The 16,632-nt window shown below is 43.8% G+C and overlaps 1 protein-coding gene across 3 annotated transcripts in view; it reads right to left on the minus strand.

Annotated features, from left to right (window-relative positions):
- TAB2 (TGF-beta activated kinase 1 (MAP3K7) binding protein 2) overlaps window positions 1-16,632 on the minus strand; it is a 93,841-nt gene that overhangs the window by 22,186 nt on the left and 55,023 nt on the right. For all 3 annotated transcript variants that reach the window (XM_038771890.1, XM_038771882.1, XM_038771872.1), the window contains exon 2: window positions 11,356-11,545. In XM_038771890.1, the coding sequence (XP_038627818.1) occupies window positions 11,356-11,368 (13 nt within the window). In that variant the 5' untranslated portion in view covers window positions 11,369-11,545. The remainder of the gene's footprint in view (window positions 1-11,355; window positions 11,546-16,632) is intronic.

Raw genomic sequence — 16,632 nt, forward strand, 5'->3', positions numbered from 1 at the left:
TATAATAAAAATAACAGTAATTAATTTATCTTTATCCCTCCTATCAGATAATTGATCTCCCCAACTTCAATGCCTTACTGAAGGCATCCTCTTCTCCCACTCCCTTCTGCGTCATCCTAACTTGTCATCCTAACTTGCACCCTTCGTTCATCCTCCCTCCCAACCTTCAGCACATATGTATATATCTGTAATTTGTTTGTTTGTTGATTGATTGATTAATTGATGCTAATGTCTGTCTCCCCCTCTGGCCATGAGCTCTTGTGGGCAAGGAATGTGTCTGTTTGTTGTTGTATGTACTCTCCCAAGTGCTTAATATAGTGCCTTGCACACATTAAGCACTTAATAAACACGACTGAATGAATGAAAATCTTTACTATATGTATTCCTAAAATATACATTTCACCTGATACCTTCAAAATATGTAAGTACTTATTGTTTAGACATGGTTTTACAACACATCACTATTATTTTAATTTTTAAAATGTTTACTGGTGGCACAAAATATCCATGGGGCAGTACTAGAAAATCTCTGCCTTAAGATAACCATGAATCACGAATTCCAGTTCTTCTTCTACTTTCCAGAATAGCTGCATTTATAGTCAGAAAATCTGGGGGTTTCCCCTCTTGTCCTTTGACACATTATCATGATTTCACGCATTATCAAGCGCTTAGTACAGTGCTCTGCACACAGTAAGCGCTCAATAAATATGATTGATGATGATTTCCCAAGTTTCACATTGATAATTTAATGTTCTGTAGACCGCAGTGCTTTAATTACTCCCCCAAAATCTTTAGTTTAAATCACGATCAAAATTTAAAAGTTTAGGTTAGCCCAATATTAACTGTCTTCCCAGAATACCATGTTTAAAGAATCTACAATGCGCTTGGTGATGATATTCACAAAGTCACACACTGAGTTCCAGGCCACACTTGTCCCTACAAACACCTTCTTCCCTAACTGGCAAGGTAGAAAAAAATGGTATTTTATGCTGCTTTTGCCCCCTCCCATTCCACTCTCTAGGTATTTACTTTTATTGTTTCATGCATTCAGTACCAGGAGGGGTTAGTGGAAAGAGCAGGGGCCTGGGAATCAGATACCTGCAGGCTAATCATGACCTTACCACCTGCTTAGTGTGTGATCACGGCAAGTTACATAACTTCTCTGTACTTCAGTTTTCTCCTCTCTAAAATGGGGATGAAATACCTGTTCTCCTTCCAACTTTGACTATGAGTCCCATATGGGGCAGGGACTGTGCCTGACCTGATTATCTTGTATCAACTACAGTGCTTAGCATAGAGTAAGCACTTAAATACCACAATTATTATTGAGTTGGGGAGAGATTTAAATTTAAGATGTTGATTTTCTTCAGTATTTATCATATATTTCTTTCCGAAACTGCTTCAAAATGACATATAAAAAGTAAATTGTTTACCAAGTAGAAAATCCCCACACCAGTTCTGCCCCTGCTCAAATACTTATTCACTCCTCCAATTTTCCATTCACATTTAACAGATAAAACTAAAATGCAGCATATTCTCAACAATACCCATTAGTTACATGCATATTACCCCCAGGAAATTCAAAAAAGAAGGGGAAAACAAGCATGAGAAGTATTTCATGATAAGAATTAAGGAGATGACCTGTTTAATAATGCCAATGTAATATATATCAAACCACTATGAATCAAGGTTCATTTTCTAGTTACGCTAGGCAGGGTAGGGCAGATGGAAGTATGGGGTAGTGAATACTAGAGATGGTGAACCCAGGGAAAGAGCAATAAAAAATTTAGTCCTCGAACTCATGCTTTGAAAAGACAGTGGTAGAAGCCAAAACAGAGGTGGGGAACAGGAGGGGAGATGGCAAGACAAGCATCCTACGGGCATGTCGGTAATGATGATGATGGTATTTGTTAAGCACCTACTACGTGCAAAGCACTGTTCTAAGTGCTGGGGGGATACAAGGTGATCAGGATGTCCCACGTGGGGCTCACAGTCTTAATCTCCATTTTACAGATGAGGTAACTGAGGCAAAGAGAAGTTAAGTGACTCTCCCAAAGTCCCACAGCTGACAAGTGGCAGAGGCAGGACTAGAACCCATGACCTCTGACTCCCAAGCCCGGGCTCTTTTCACTGAGCCACGCTGCTGCCTAGTAGTAATCAGTGGGAGGCAATTTACATTCTTAATAATGATGGCATTTATTAAGCGCTTACTATGTGCAAAGCACTGTTCTAAGCACTGGGGAGGTTACAAGGTGATCAGGTTGTCCCACGGGGGGCTCACAGCTTTAATCCCCATTTTCCAGATAAGGTAACTGAGGCCCAGAGAAGTTAAGTGACTTGCCCAAAGTCACACAGCTGACGGCTGGCGGAGCCGGGATTTGCACCCACGACCACTGACTCCAAAGCCCGGGCTCTTTCCACTGAGCCACGCCGCTTCTCCCACACCGCTTCTCCCGCTTCTTAATCACCCACATTATGTTTTGCACAATAGTTTCTCAAACATTTTGGGGTTTTCTTCTCTCCAGGTGTAAATTTCTAGAGCCCAAATAATTTGCATATTTTTTTTTAAGCCCCGTGGTTGCTCCAGTGAAGAGAGCTCAGCTCGTTCTCGCCTGTCCCGCCATCGACCCCCGGCCCACGTCATCCCCGGGGCCTGGAATGCCCTCCCTCTGCCCATCCGCCAAGGTAGCTCTCTTCCTCCCTTCAAGGCCCTATTGAGAGCTCACCTCCTCCAGGAGGCTTTCCCAGACTGAGCCCCTTCCTTCCTCTCCCCCTCGTACCCCTCTCCATCCCCCCCTTCTTACCTCCTTCCCTTCCCCACAGCACCTGTATATATGTTTGTACATATTTATAACTCTATTTATTTATTTATTTTACTTGTACATATCTATTCTATTTATTTTGTTAGTATGTTTGGTTTTGTTCTCTGTCTTCCCCTTTTAGACTGTGAGCCCACTGTTGGGTAGGGACTGTCTCTATATGTTGCCAATTTGTACTTCCCAAGCGCTTAGTACAGTGCTCTGCACATAGTAAGCGCTCAATAAATACGACTGATGATGATGATGATGATGATGAAGTATGAACCGGGCTGAGCCTCTGGGTGGAGAAGCCCAGTAGGAAGCCCGGAAACAGGAAAAAAAGCCGGCTGAAGTAGACAGCGAAGTTCACTGCAGCTGACAATTGCCGGCTGGTCTACGGACTATGGCGTGGCATTGGCGCCACGCTAAGGTCACCATGACCAGAAATGGGCCCTGCGTATAAAAAAAAAACAAAAACCCCAAACCACCTTTTCTGTACTGCTGCAGCCCTGCCATCCTACTTACTCGCTGCTCTCTGAGATGAGAAGGGGTGAGTGAATCTGTGTCACCTACCGTCACTAGAATCAATTCCTCCGTGCCCGCTCTTGGTTCCGAAATTCCAGGAATGAAGCTCATTCTGAAGACTGTGAGCCCCTTCATCATCATCATCATCAATCGTATTTATTGAGCGCTTACTATGTGCAGAGCACTGCACTAAGCGCTTGGGAAGTACAAATTGGCAACATACAGAGACAGTCCCTACCCAACAGTGGGCTCACAGTCTAAAAGGGGGGAGACGGAGAACAAAACCAAACATACTAACAAAATAAAATAAATAGAATCGATATGTACAAGTAAAATAAATAAATAGAGTAATAAATATGTACAAACATATATACAGGTGCTGTGGGGAAGGGAAGGAGGTAAGATGGGGGGATGGAGAGGGGGACGAGGGGGAGAGGAAGGAAGGGGTAGGGAAAGTGTCTACCAAGTCTGTTGTACTTTGCCAAGTTTTTAGTACAAAGCCCTGCACAAAATAGGCATTAGATAAATACCACTGACTGACTGAGCCATCGCTGTCGATGGCAGTCTGCATCATCATCATTTTCTTTCAAAAAACAGCAACTTTAATTTCATCTGTAATATGGGCGACTGAGACTGTGAGCTTCACGTGGAACAGACACTGTCCAACCTGGTTTGCTTGTATCCACCCCAGGGCTTAGTACAGTGCTAGTATATGTTGCCAATTTGTACTTCCCAAGCGCTTAGTACAGTGCTCTGCACATAGTAAGTGCTCAATAAATACGATTGATGATGATGATGATGATGCCCGACACATAATACGCGCTTAACGAATACCACAATAATTATTATTATCATGCAGCTGACACTGTCACAAGCTGCTGCTTCTGGACAGAGCATTAGAGAAGCAGCGTGGCCGTGTGGAAAGCGCACAGAACTGGTAATCGGGTTCTAATCCGGCTCTGCAACTTGCCTGCTGTGTGACCTTGGGCAAGTCACTTAACTTCTCTGTGCCTCAGTTTCCACATCTGTAAAATGAAGATTAAACACCTGTTCTCTCTCCCCTACTCAGACTCTTGAAGACAAAAATCGGGTCTGATCTGATTGTATTGAGTGTACTCTAGCACTTATCACGCTGTTTTGCACATACTAAAATACTTATCAAATACTACTATTATAATTACTGTCCTTTTTCATTATGGCTTATAGGTAGGATCGACAACAACCTTCTTCACGTGCTCAACCCTGAACAGTCCCCAAGAAAAATAGTCAGCACCTAATGCTAATTAATGGATTCCTAGGGAATTTTAGACATAGTAGCAAGCTCACTAATATGAACGCTAACAGTATAAGCAGATGTTTCTCTGCTCTGATCAAATACGTGAGTTTACAAAACTGAGAACTGCTAAAAAAAAACCTTTTACCCAAAGAAACGAGTTTGAGGTATGTTTTAATGAAATTAAACTATAATAAAAGACAGTGTGAACAAGGCTGCTTTAAAGGGGAAATGTGAAATTTGCCTTGGAGGACAGGCTGAACAATAATAATAATAATAATGATGGCATTTATTAAGCGCTTACTATGTGCAAAGCACTGTTCTAAGCACTGGGGAGGTTACAAGGTGATCAGGTTGTCCCACGGGGGGCTCACAGTCTTCATCCCTATTTTACAGACGAGGGAACTGAGGCACAGAGAAGTTAAGTGACTTGCCCAAAGTCACACAGCTGACAGTTGGCGGAGCTGGGATTCGAACCCATGACCTCTGACTCCAAAGCCCGTGCTCTTTCCACTGAGCCACGCAGCTTCTCGGCTGCTTACTGGAACACAGTAAGCGCTCAATAAATATAACTGAATGAATGAATAAATTAATGAATGAATTCCAAACCCAATGTACCACCACTGTATAGATGACTATAGTTCCTTACTCTACGATGAACCAAGAAATCAGAGTAAATTAGAGATAGAAATGCAATGGGGTTAAATGAAAAAAGATACTACAAGGATCAACAAAGACTTACTCAGCCATGCCAAAGAAGATCAATACTGTAACTAACGCACTGTAAAGTTAGTGCACTGATTTAATTTTATCAAAATGAGATCAACGATAGCCAGTCCTCCACCCTCAACTCCGGGCTTTTCATTTTCAACTCCTGGGAAACTTCACTGTCAGAAGCATCACTTCTGAAAGTGAAGGAAAGCTATATAATTATAAAAACCTCTCTGCTTTAAATCACAGTTAACTTTTTTAAAAATTAAGATTAATGGGCCTTTGACATTCATTACAAAATACTCTACACACTAGTGACACTGCCCCACAGCACTTATATACATACTTAGCTTTATTCTCTCCCATTTTTCCTGTTGGAAATTTATTTTAATGCCTGCCTCCCCTCCTCTAGGCTGTAAGCTCCTCATGGACAGGGATAATAATAATAATAATGATGATGATGGCATTTTTTAAGTGCTTACTATGTGAAAAACACTGTTCTAAGCGCTGGGGGGATACAAGGTGATCAGGCTGTCCCACGTGGGGCTCACAGTCTTCATCCCCATTTTCCAGATGAGGTAACTGAGGCCCAAAGAAGTTAAGTGACTTGCCCAAGGTCACACAGTTGTCAAGTGGCAGAGCCGAGATTAGAACCTATGACCTCCAGCTCCCAAGCTTGGGCTCTTGCCACTGAGCCACGCTAAGTCTGCTACCTCTGTACTCTTCCAAGTGCTTAGTACAGTGCTCTGCACACAGTAAGTACTCCGTAAGCACGACTGATTGACATTACAGAGCATCCAAGTTTGTTTAAGAATAAAAACACACACTGTACCCACTGCTCCAAGTTAGAACTTAATTAGGATGCTACGAGGGTTGGAACTCGTTGTGTTCAGTAATGTAAAAAACTGGGAAAACTGCCAGAACCGATAATCCGCAGTTTGGAGCAGAGCCAGGAGGTAGGTGCAAAGGAAGACGCCTGTCTCCAACAAGTGATGGGTTGCATAGACTCAACCATTCTTGCCCTCAAGGAACGCCTTAAGTAAGGTACCCTTAACAAATCAGTTTTCGAGAAAAGCTGGGATGTCCTGAGGTGCCAGAGGCCACTAAGATTCTGAGATGTCCCGAAATATCACAGGCTGAAAGCAAGCGATTCCGAGAACTGCGGTTAAGAAACAATCCTTGGACGCCGATAAAGTTCTGCCGCTGCAACCCCTTCCAAACCCTTGAGGTATCTAGGGCTTGCTCCACCAACATGTTAAACGGGCACGAGCGGGACGAGCGGAGAGAGCCAGGAGTCAGAAACAGGGCAAGGGCACTCAACGATCCTAAAAAAACAACCAAAAACCTTCAAGCAGTGACTCCCTCCCTCCCCTGTCTCCTCTGCAGCTGAGAGGTGGTGCAAAGGAAGGGCTTGTCTGTCTCCTCGAAGTGGCCGACCAACACAAAGGCAGAGAGGGGTGACACCGAATCACACTGGTCCGCTGGGCCCGACTCATTGCAGTCACCGCGGCGGGGGAGAGATCCAGAAGAAGCTGGATCGACTGGATTACCGCATCAGCCTCCTCTCCGATCTCCCATCCTCCTGTCTCTCCCCACTTCAATCCACACCTCATGCCGGTGCCCAGATCGTCTTTGTGCAGAAACGCTCTGGGCATGTTATCCACCTCCTCAAAAATCTCCAGTGGCTACCAATCAACCTATGCATCAGGCAAAAACTCCTCACCCTGGGCTTCAAGGCTGTCCATCACCTCACCTCCCTTCTCTCCTTCTCCAGCCCAGCCCACACCTTCCGCTCCTCTGCCGCTAATCCCCTCACAGTGCCTCGTTCTCACCCCCCGGCCCACGTCCTCCCCCTGGCCCAGAATGCCCTCCCTCCGCACATCCGCCAAGCTAGCTCTCTTCCTCCCTTCAAAGCCCTACCGAGAGCTCACCTCCTCCAGGAGGCCTTCCCAGACTGAGCCCCCCTTTCCTCTCCCCTTCCTCCCCTCCCCATCCCCCCTGCCTTACCTCCTTCCCCTCCCCACAGCACCTGTATATATGTATATATGTTTGTACGCATTTATTACTCTATTTTATTTGTACATGTTTATTCTATTTATTTTATTTTGTTAGTATGTTTTGTTGTGTTGTCTGTCTCCCCCTTCTAGACTGTGAGCTCGCTGCTGGGTAGGGACCGTCTCTATATGCTGCCAACTTGTACTTCCCAAGTACAGTGCTCTGCACACAGTAAGCGCTCAATAAATACGACTGAATGAATTGAATGAATGAATGAACAGAAGCTATGCAAGTTTCAGGTGCCAGTGTGCTGTTACCACCGACACCAAGCTGATTTTGGGGCAGGCATGCTACCTCACCCACCAAGAAATAACTCTAGAAGGTGCCAGTGAAAGAAGAGCAAACAAACACTATGAGCTTCATGGAAAGTCAGAGGACCCGCGTTCTAATCTCTGCTCCATTCATTCATTCAATCGTATTTATTGAGCGCTTACTGTGTGCAGAGCACTGTACTAAGCTCTTGGGAAGTACAAGTCGGCAATATACAGAGACGGTCCCTACCCAACAACGAAACAAAACATGTAGACAGGTGTCAAAATCGTCAGAATAAACAGAATTAAAGCAAGTGCTGGAGGGCTGAGGGAGTGGTGAATAAAGGGAGCAAATCCAAGTGCAAGGTTGATGCAGAAGGGAGTGGGAGAAGAGAAAATGAGGGCTTAGTCAGGGAAAACCTCTTGGAGGAGATGTGCCTTCAAGGTGGGAAGAACGATCGTCCATCAGACACAAAGAGGGAGGATGTTCCAGGACAAGAGCAGGATGTGGGAGAGAGTTTGGCAGTGTGATAGACTAGATCGAGGTACAATGAGTCGGTTGGCTTAAGAGGAATGAAGTGTGCAGGCTGTGTTGTAATAGGAGAGCAATGATGTAAGGTAGGCAGGGCCAAGGTGATTGAGTCTTTTATAAGCCGATGGTAAGGAGTTTCATTTTGATGCGGCAGTGGATGGGAAGTCGCTGGAGGTTCTCGAGAAGTGGGGAAACATGGACTGACCATTTTTACAGATAAATGATCCAGCAAATGAGTGAAGTGGAGAGAGAAAGGAGGAAGGGAGGTCAACAAGGACGTTGATAAAGCAATCAAGGTGGGCTGATAGAGTACTTGAATTAACATGGTAACAATTTGGATGGAGAGGACAGGGAAGATTTTAGCAATGTGAAGGTTGAACTAACAGGATTTAGTGACACTGAATATGTGGGCTGAATGAGAGAGATGAGTCGAGGATAACCCCAAAGTTATGGGCTTGGGAGACAGGTAGGATGGTGGTGCACTCTATAGTGATGGGAAAGTCCTGTCTGTTGGGCTGACTCTACCCCAGGCTTTTCTTTCTTCACTTCCACACATGTGTCCTACATCATCATCATCATCAATTGTATTTATTGAGCGGTTTTGGTTCCATAAGGAGATATCGGGGAATATATTTCCCTTCCCCATTCCCCTGCCCTCTTTTTAGTTCCCATGTCTCCTACCAAAAAAAATGTGTACATGCAGACTGAAAAGACCTCAGTTTTCAAATGACCCCACAGATGAAACCCTCTACAGACATCTGCCCCAAGCAGGGCCTGGGCGTGGAAGTAGGCTAATTAAGATTGCTTGAAATTTACCATTTCATTAAAGAGGCATGAAGGGTCAGTTAGGAGAAGTGGTAGTGTAAACAGCTCATTTGGGCTATCAAGTCTAGCTCTGGGGAAAGAGGAGGGAGAGAGACTTGCAACTGACCAATTGAAAACAAAACTGAGCTTTCTGTTGATAATGACAACAGAGAATGTTGTCAGACAATTCCAACTGAAAGGATGTAATTTGAAATGTGCATAGCCCCTGGGGTCCTGAAATGAGAATCAACCACGGCATACCAGCCCTTTAAAAGAAAGAATCATTTACCTTATTCGATATCTTAAATCTAGGGGGAAATGGGAGTGGTTTGTCTACCCCATGCTCTATTGCACAATCCCCGACTTCAATCATTATTCACCTGAAGTACTACAACAATCTTTTTACCTCATGCTCCAATACTTGTCTGCTCGAAACTTGGGCAAGTCACTTAACTTCCCCCTGCTTCGGTGACCTTCAGTGCTTCAGCTATTGCTAAAATCAGCCCTTTTCTCTCCATCCAAACTGCTGCCTCGTCCCCCTCTCCATCCCCCCCTTCTTACCTCCTTCCCTTCCCCACAGCACCTGTATATATATATATATATATGTTTGTACATATTTATTACTCTATTTATTTATTTATTTTACTTGTACGTATCTATTCTATTTTTTTTGTTAGTATGCTTGGTTTTGTTCTCTGTCTCCCCCTTTTAGACTGTGAGCCCACTGCTGGGTAGGGACTGTCTCTATATGTTGCCAATTTGTACTTCCCAAGCGCTTAGTACAGTGCTCTGCACATAGTAAGCGCTCAATAAATACGATTGATGATGATGATGATGCCATGCTGACCCAAGCACTTATCCTAACCCATCCTGATTACTGGATCTGCCTCCTTGCTGACCTCCCAAGACTCTTGTCTCTCTCCACTCCAATTCATACTTCGATCTGTTAAACAAATCGTATAGCAACAAAAACATTCAGTTCATGTCTCCCCACACTTCAGAACATCCAACTGCTGCCCATCCACCTCCGCATAAAACAGAAACTCCTTACCACTGGCTTTAAGAGCACTCTCTTAAGAGTTTGCTCCACCCTACCTCACCTCACTGATCTCCTACTACAGCCCAGCCCGCACACTCCACTCCTCTAGGGCCAGTTTACTCACCGGGCTCTGATCTCATCTATCTCATCACCTCCCTGTCCATATACACCCGGCCACCATTCCCTCCACCTTCAAAGCATTACTAAGGTCACATCTCCTCCAAGAGCCTTTCCCCAACTAAGCCCTGTTTTTCCAGGCTGACTCGCTATCCCTTCTGCATCGTCTATGCACTGCAATCTGTAACCTTTGGACACTTGACATTCACCCCACCCCCAACCCCACAACACTTACGTGCATATCTTTAAATTATATCTTATAAATTACTTATTTACTCATGTTAATTTGTGTCTGCCTCTAGATTGTAAGCTCGTTATATATATATATTGTTATATTGTACTCTCCCAAGTGCTTAGTGCAGTGCTCTGTATATAGTAAGTACTCAAATACAACTGACTATCTCATCTGTACAATGGAGATTAAATACTGCTTCCTCCAACTTCAACTGTGAGCCCCACGTTGCTCACTTGATTATCTTGTATTTTCCACAGCACTTAGTATAATGCCTGGGACATTCTTACAAATACCATATTAAAAATAAGACAAAACAAAAAACACTCTGGCATGACCTTTGTGGCCAGAGGAGCTCGTGATGCCCACTGCCTTGGGTCAAGCAGACCCTTAAATTGGCTTTAAGTAAGAACCTGGCAATAAACACATAATAGTGGAAAAAAGATTACTGGTCAGCTCACAACGTAAATGGTTTCTGATCTAAAATTACAGGACTGGTTTTTAAGGATGTACATGCCAGAGGTCTAGCACTTTGTGAAACCAAAGATATACTCAAACATTAATGGATCATCATTTCTTCGTCTAGCAGGAAAAAACTTGGGGTTAAATAAACTGTCTTGAATACCACATCCACAGGTTCTGGGGTGTCTTTAAAGAGTTAGACTCCCTCTCCTAACTTAAATATTTACCATCTCAAAATGATAGACGTATTTCCTTTTATTAAGATTATCTGTCATTATTCAATCAGGTTGGAATTAAAATTCTCAAATTCACATCATCTCCTGTAGAAAACGGTGTCTGGTGGAAGAGATGAGCAAATGAAAAGGTGTGACTGTATGTGCATGTTTAGAAGTTGTGAAAATGCCAAAACTTTACCACTTTTCCCCCCCAGTTTTATGAAGCACTTCCTATTTTGTATGCTGGGTAACCATTAACCATTAACCAATGGCTAATGCTTGGGTTTATCTTTTCTAGCACTATCCTAGATCTTCAAATTCAGCAGGCAAGAAATACTGACCTGTAACATGCATCTGGATACAACAACTTCAGGTACCTCAGGAAACTTCTGTCGCAGGTCATGTAAAACCTGAAAATCAATTTGGTGGCTTCCTTGGGCCATTCGTATATTGCCTGATCAGGACAGCTGTTCAATAGGCAGTTCTAGGCCTCTGCAGGAATTGAAGTCATCTCTTCAGTCCATGCATTTTCTGTACAGAAAAGAAAATAGATCTTTACAAAGTTTTCACGGTATAAAAATCAAGAGAGTGATTATGGCTTAATTTCATACTGCTCTGTCCCAAAACGGTACGGTGCATTACTCTGGAGGCTGTCAGAGTCTTGGGTATATTTAAAGCATATATTTTCCTCTACTGATTAAAAAGTGCGGAATTAGAGTTGATATGGACTCCTTACTCATTATACCCTCTACTACTCAGATTAGGAGGAATAGTTAAGTATTAATTCAGCTGTTTAAAATAACAAGATACTAGAATGGTGTGTTTTCAATGCCTTTGCTAAGTAGCTCGAAAGAATAGGAACAGGACTGGTAGTGGTGCAAAGAAGTCCAGATGAATAACAGAATAACTGACAGTGTGTACACACCCAAATGGTAAGGATTGGTATAATTACATAAGTGGTGAGGGTGGTTGTTTGGATGACGTGACTGGAGATAATGAGAATTATTTGGAAGAAGGAGGGATTTTCATGTCTACCAACTCAGTTGTATTTTGTTCTCCCAAGCGCTTACTACAGTGCTGTGCACACAGTAAGCATTCAGTAAATTCTACTGATCGAAGGAGTGAAGATGGGGAGGAAATGGCAGGTTTGAGGGGTGCTGGGAGGCAAAGGAAGATGCGTGGGGGTTGGGTAGGGGTGGGGGGGAGTGGAGAGTTTCAATCTGAGGGACACTAACTGCTGTACTCGTTAAGCGATATGTGCCAAGCACTGGGATGGATACAATATAGGATACAGTTCCAGTACCACACAGTAATAATAATAATAATTGTAGTTTGTGTTAAGCGCTTACTATGTGCCACGCACTGTACTAAGCGCTGGGGTGGATACAAGCAAATCGGGTTGGACAAAGTCCCTGTCCTATGGGGACTCCCAGTCTCAATCCCCATTTTACAGATGAGGTAACTGAGGCCCAGGGAAGTGAAGTGACTTGCCCGAGGTCACACAGCACACAAATGATGGAGCTGGGATTAGAAGCCATGGCCTTCTGACTCCCAGGCTGTTCTATGTTCACTATGCCAAGGGGGAGGGAGAACCAGTTTTGAATCCACATTTTAACAGATGAGGGAATTGAGGCACAGAAAAGTTAAGGGACTTGCTCAGGGTCACATAGCAGACACACGGTGGAGTCAGATTTTGAACCCAGGTCCTCTCACTCCCTGGCCCAAGCTCTTTCCACTAGGCCCCTCTGAACTATGACATTAAGACAAACCACAGTGACAAGTGACAACATGTATGTTTTCAGAACCGAACGAGGCCTACGCATTTTCTATGACACAAAATTTATTTTGAGGTATAATTTGACTTATTCCAGATGCACAACAATTCACAGGCATACTAAAGCTGACAAATTTCAAGCGTTCTCAAAAAGGAACACTGTTAAACAAGGGAGGCAGCTCCCTAGTTTAGAAATGGATGGTGCAATCTAGAGGGCATCACTGCAAGATGCCATAATAGAAGAAATAGTTGTGGTTCCTCCACCACCAGATAAATTTGTGGGATTAAAAGTTCTTGCATCATTTTCAAGTGGATGAATTTATAAATTTGATGGAAGAAGACCCCAGAACCCTAGAAGCCAGAAGTTCAAATAATTGTGGTATTTGTGAAGCGCTTATTATAAACCAAGCAATAGACTAAGCACTGAGGTAGAGACAAGGCAATCAGGTCCCACATGGGGCTCACAGAGGGAGAACGGATATTGAATCTCCATTTTGCAGATGAGGGAACTGAGGCACAGAGAAGTGAGGTGACTAGCCACGGTCACACAGCAGTTAAGTGGCAGAGCGGGGATTAGAACTCAGGTCCTCTGACTCCCAGACTGCTGCTCTTTCCACGAGGTCATACTGTTCCTTCTGCTGTTCCTCCTAAAGATACGCAGAGGTGTTCACATGCAGTTTGCCTGTTTTGAAGTGCTTCAGTAAGAAAAGAGAGCTGCTAGTCAACCTAAGTTGGACAAATTCTTCCACTACCATTGAAATACTGCTACCACAGGCTCCAAAACTAACTTCTACTTCTGCAATCACTTGCAGAGACTCAATCATATTACAATACATTCATTTAAAATAGTTTATTACAGTGATTTAGTTTAATAAAGCTCTATTTTGTGGTATTTACAAAATAATGCAACAGCATATAGCATGTAGAGGAATATTACATTATTTTTCCAGTGGTACTGGAACAGGTCCTGATTTACAACACATAGGCTCAGAGAAAAATGTGCCCTCATCACACCACCACACCCAGCTGTATCACGGGATAGGTCTATAGTTTTGATTCCTTTTCCTTTAAATGTTTCAACAGGGAGAATAATATGAGACTAGAGTTTGTTTGGAACCGCTTGGAGCAGCTGAAGAGCCACACAGAAAGGAGACGAAATGATAGATTAAAAAGCTTAGGTCCCCAAAGAATAGACAGTTAATGATCACGGGGCCAAGACCACCTGCTTACAGCCTCTTGTGCTTGCATCCAAGATGGGTGCCTGGCTCTTGGATGCTCCCAGGAATGTGAAGCACTGATCCCCGCAGAGGCCGGTGAAGGATGATAAATCTGCATGAGGTGCTTGGCTTTTATGCTCCAGAAGCAGATGTTACAGCTCCAGAGGAAGATCGGTTATCTGTGCAGCCTCCACGAAGATGCAAATTTCATAATAATAATAATGTTGGTATTTGTTAAGCACTTACTATGTGCCAAGCACTATTCTAAGCACTGGGGTAGATACAAAGTAATCAGGTTGTCCCACGTGGGGCTCACAGTCTTCATCCCCATTTTACAGATGAGGTACCTGAGGCCCAGAGAAGCGAAGCGACTGGCCCCAAGTCACACAGCTGACAAGTGGCGGGGCTGGGATCAGAACCCGTGACCTCTGACTTCCAAGCCCAGGCTCTTTCCACTAAGCCGCACTGCTTCTCAACTCATCAACTGGATGCTTTTTAGACTGTGAGCCCACTGTTGGGTAGGGACTGTCCCTATATGTTGCCAATTTGTACTTCCCAAGCGCTTAGTACAGCGCTCTGCACATAGTAAGCGCTCAATAAATACGATTGATGATGCTTTGGGAGGGCTCAAAGGTTCACAAGAGGAGGAGGAAGAACTGCCCCTACGGAGTGGGTGACTGGTGACTCTTACTGACAGCACCCAGGATTCCTGCCTATTCTGGTACCACTACAACCAGGGACTTGACTGCCATTCTGGCCTTTCAGGAGGAAGAGGATATCCTCTCAGGAGGGGCAGGACGAAGAAGACTGGGACTTTGGTGCCCAGGAAGGAAAGGAAGGTGCTGGTTGTCTGCGATTCTCATAGGTGGGGTGGTTGTGTCACATCCCAGAAAACGTGTTACCTGTCAAGGGCCCAGCTGAGTCACCCCAAAGGAATTGAAGATTTCACCCAGCTCACTGTCCTCTGCACTCTGGTTCCTGATTACTCACTCATTTGCAAACTCAGAATATTGCCCAGTCTCACGTGAAGGTTAAAAGAACTAAAGAACTTCAGAAGTAAGAAGGAAAACAAGTGCAGACTCCAAAGGCGTTCCTGCAAATATAATAATAATAATAATGGCATTTATTAAGTCTTACTATGGGCAGAGCACTGTTCTACGTGCTGGGGAGGTTACACAGTGATCAGGTTGTCCCACGGGGGGCTCACAGTCTTAATCCCCATTTTACAGATGAGGTAACTGAGCCCCACAGAAGTGACTTGCCCAAAGTCACACAGCTGACAATTGGTGGAGCGCCGGAATTTGAACCCATGACCTCTGACTCCAAAGCCCAGGCTCTTTCCATTTAGCCACGCTGCTTCTGCATATCTGCAGTAATGGGTGAAGGAGGCTTCTGCAGGGACACACGCAAGTTGGGGATGAAAACGTGTCTGCATGACAGACTGAGAATCTTTTGGAGAAAAGGGACTCCTGAGCTGCGAAGAAATCCCTCCGTATGAACGAGAATATTTGGGAGCCGACCTAAGGAGGATTATTTTAAACTAAGTTTGGAGAAGGAGAAGCTACCGAGTCAAATATGAACTGAAATTTACATTAACCTTGGAGATAGGACTAGAAAAGACTTGGAAAATTCTCACATTGATGACTTGGGTTACAAAGTGGAAAACAAAGAGGGGCAGCCCATAGATACTTGAAATGTTGGGTGCTACTTGAAATGCAAAGAGCATGAAAAATAACCCAGAGGAAGGAGGACTCAACTCAGGAGCACACGGCTGAAGTACTTGGAATAATATACTTGAAGAGACAGCACTCCTGATTGGAGTACTGAACTAGGAGGTTACGGTTCAGGAAAGGAAGGCAGAAAAAAGGGGAGATAGTATAGTCCTATAGATCAGTGACAGCTATCTACGCTCAAAGGCCCTAGAAAGAGGAGGAAGCCTTCAGGGTTAAAATAAAAGTAAAAATAATTGGGGTGGAATCAAATGGAAGACAATGTAGATGGTGTCTTTGGTCAACTCCGAAGAGACTCTGGGTTAAGATCAACTACTCACGTTTCTGATGGAAAAGCAATGCAACAGGTCAGATGGTTGCCTATTTTTAAACTGCATTTGGGATAATGGCCTGGTATAGAATCAAGCAGGGCAGATAACAGGGAAGAACTGGATGGGGATATACAAATGGATGGCTATCCCGGTGGGAACAGTATAATCTTACTTAAGAACTTAAGGAAAGGGGAAGTCAGCAAGAAAAAGAATGATTATTGCTAAGAAAGCAATTTTTAATATGCTGATGGCACTACTAGGAAGGACCCAATGAAAGGCAAACCTAAGGTGCACAGCAGTACAAGAAAGCTAGCTATTCTTCAAAACTTCCATTCTGCAAATTCAGGAGCATATTATACTAGCGTAGCAGAAAGTCAAAAAGGATAACAAAATCTTAAGTAGGCCAATCCAAGAACTCTTGTGAAGACAAAGTGACACTTAGGTCAGGTCACTATGGGTTCTAAGAAATAGGATTATATAGAAATGGGATTTGAAAAGTAAACCCGGAAACGGCATTTAATTAGCACAAGATATACCAGGTAACAAAATAAAAAGCAGCAGTAAATGGGAGAGGAATGGTGGACAG

Source organism: Tachyglossus aculeatus, chromosome 2 (assembly GCF_015852505.1).
Source record: "Tachyglossus aculeatus isolate mTacAcu1 chromosome 2, mTacAcu1.pri, whole genome shotgun sequence".
NCBI classification, from domain to species: domain Eukaryota; kingdom Metazoa; phylum Chordata; class Mammalia; order Monotremata; family Tachyglossidae; genus Tachyglossus; species Tachyglossus aculeatus.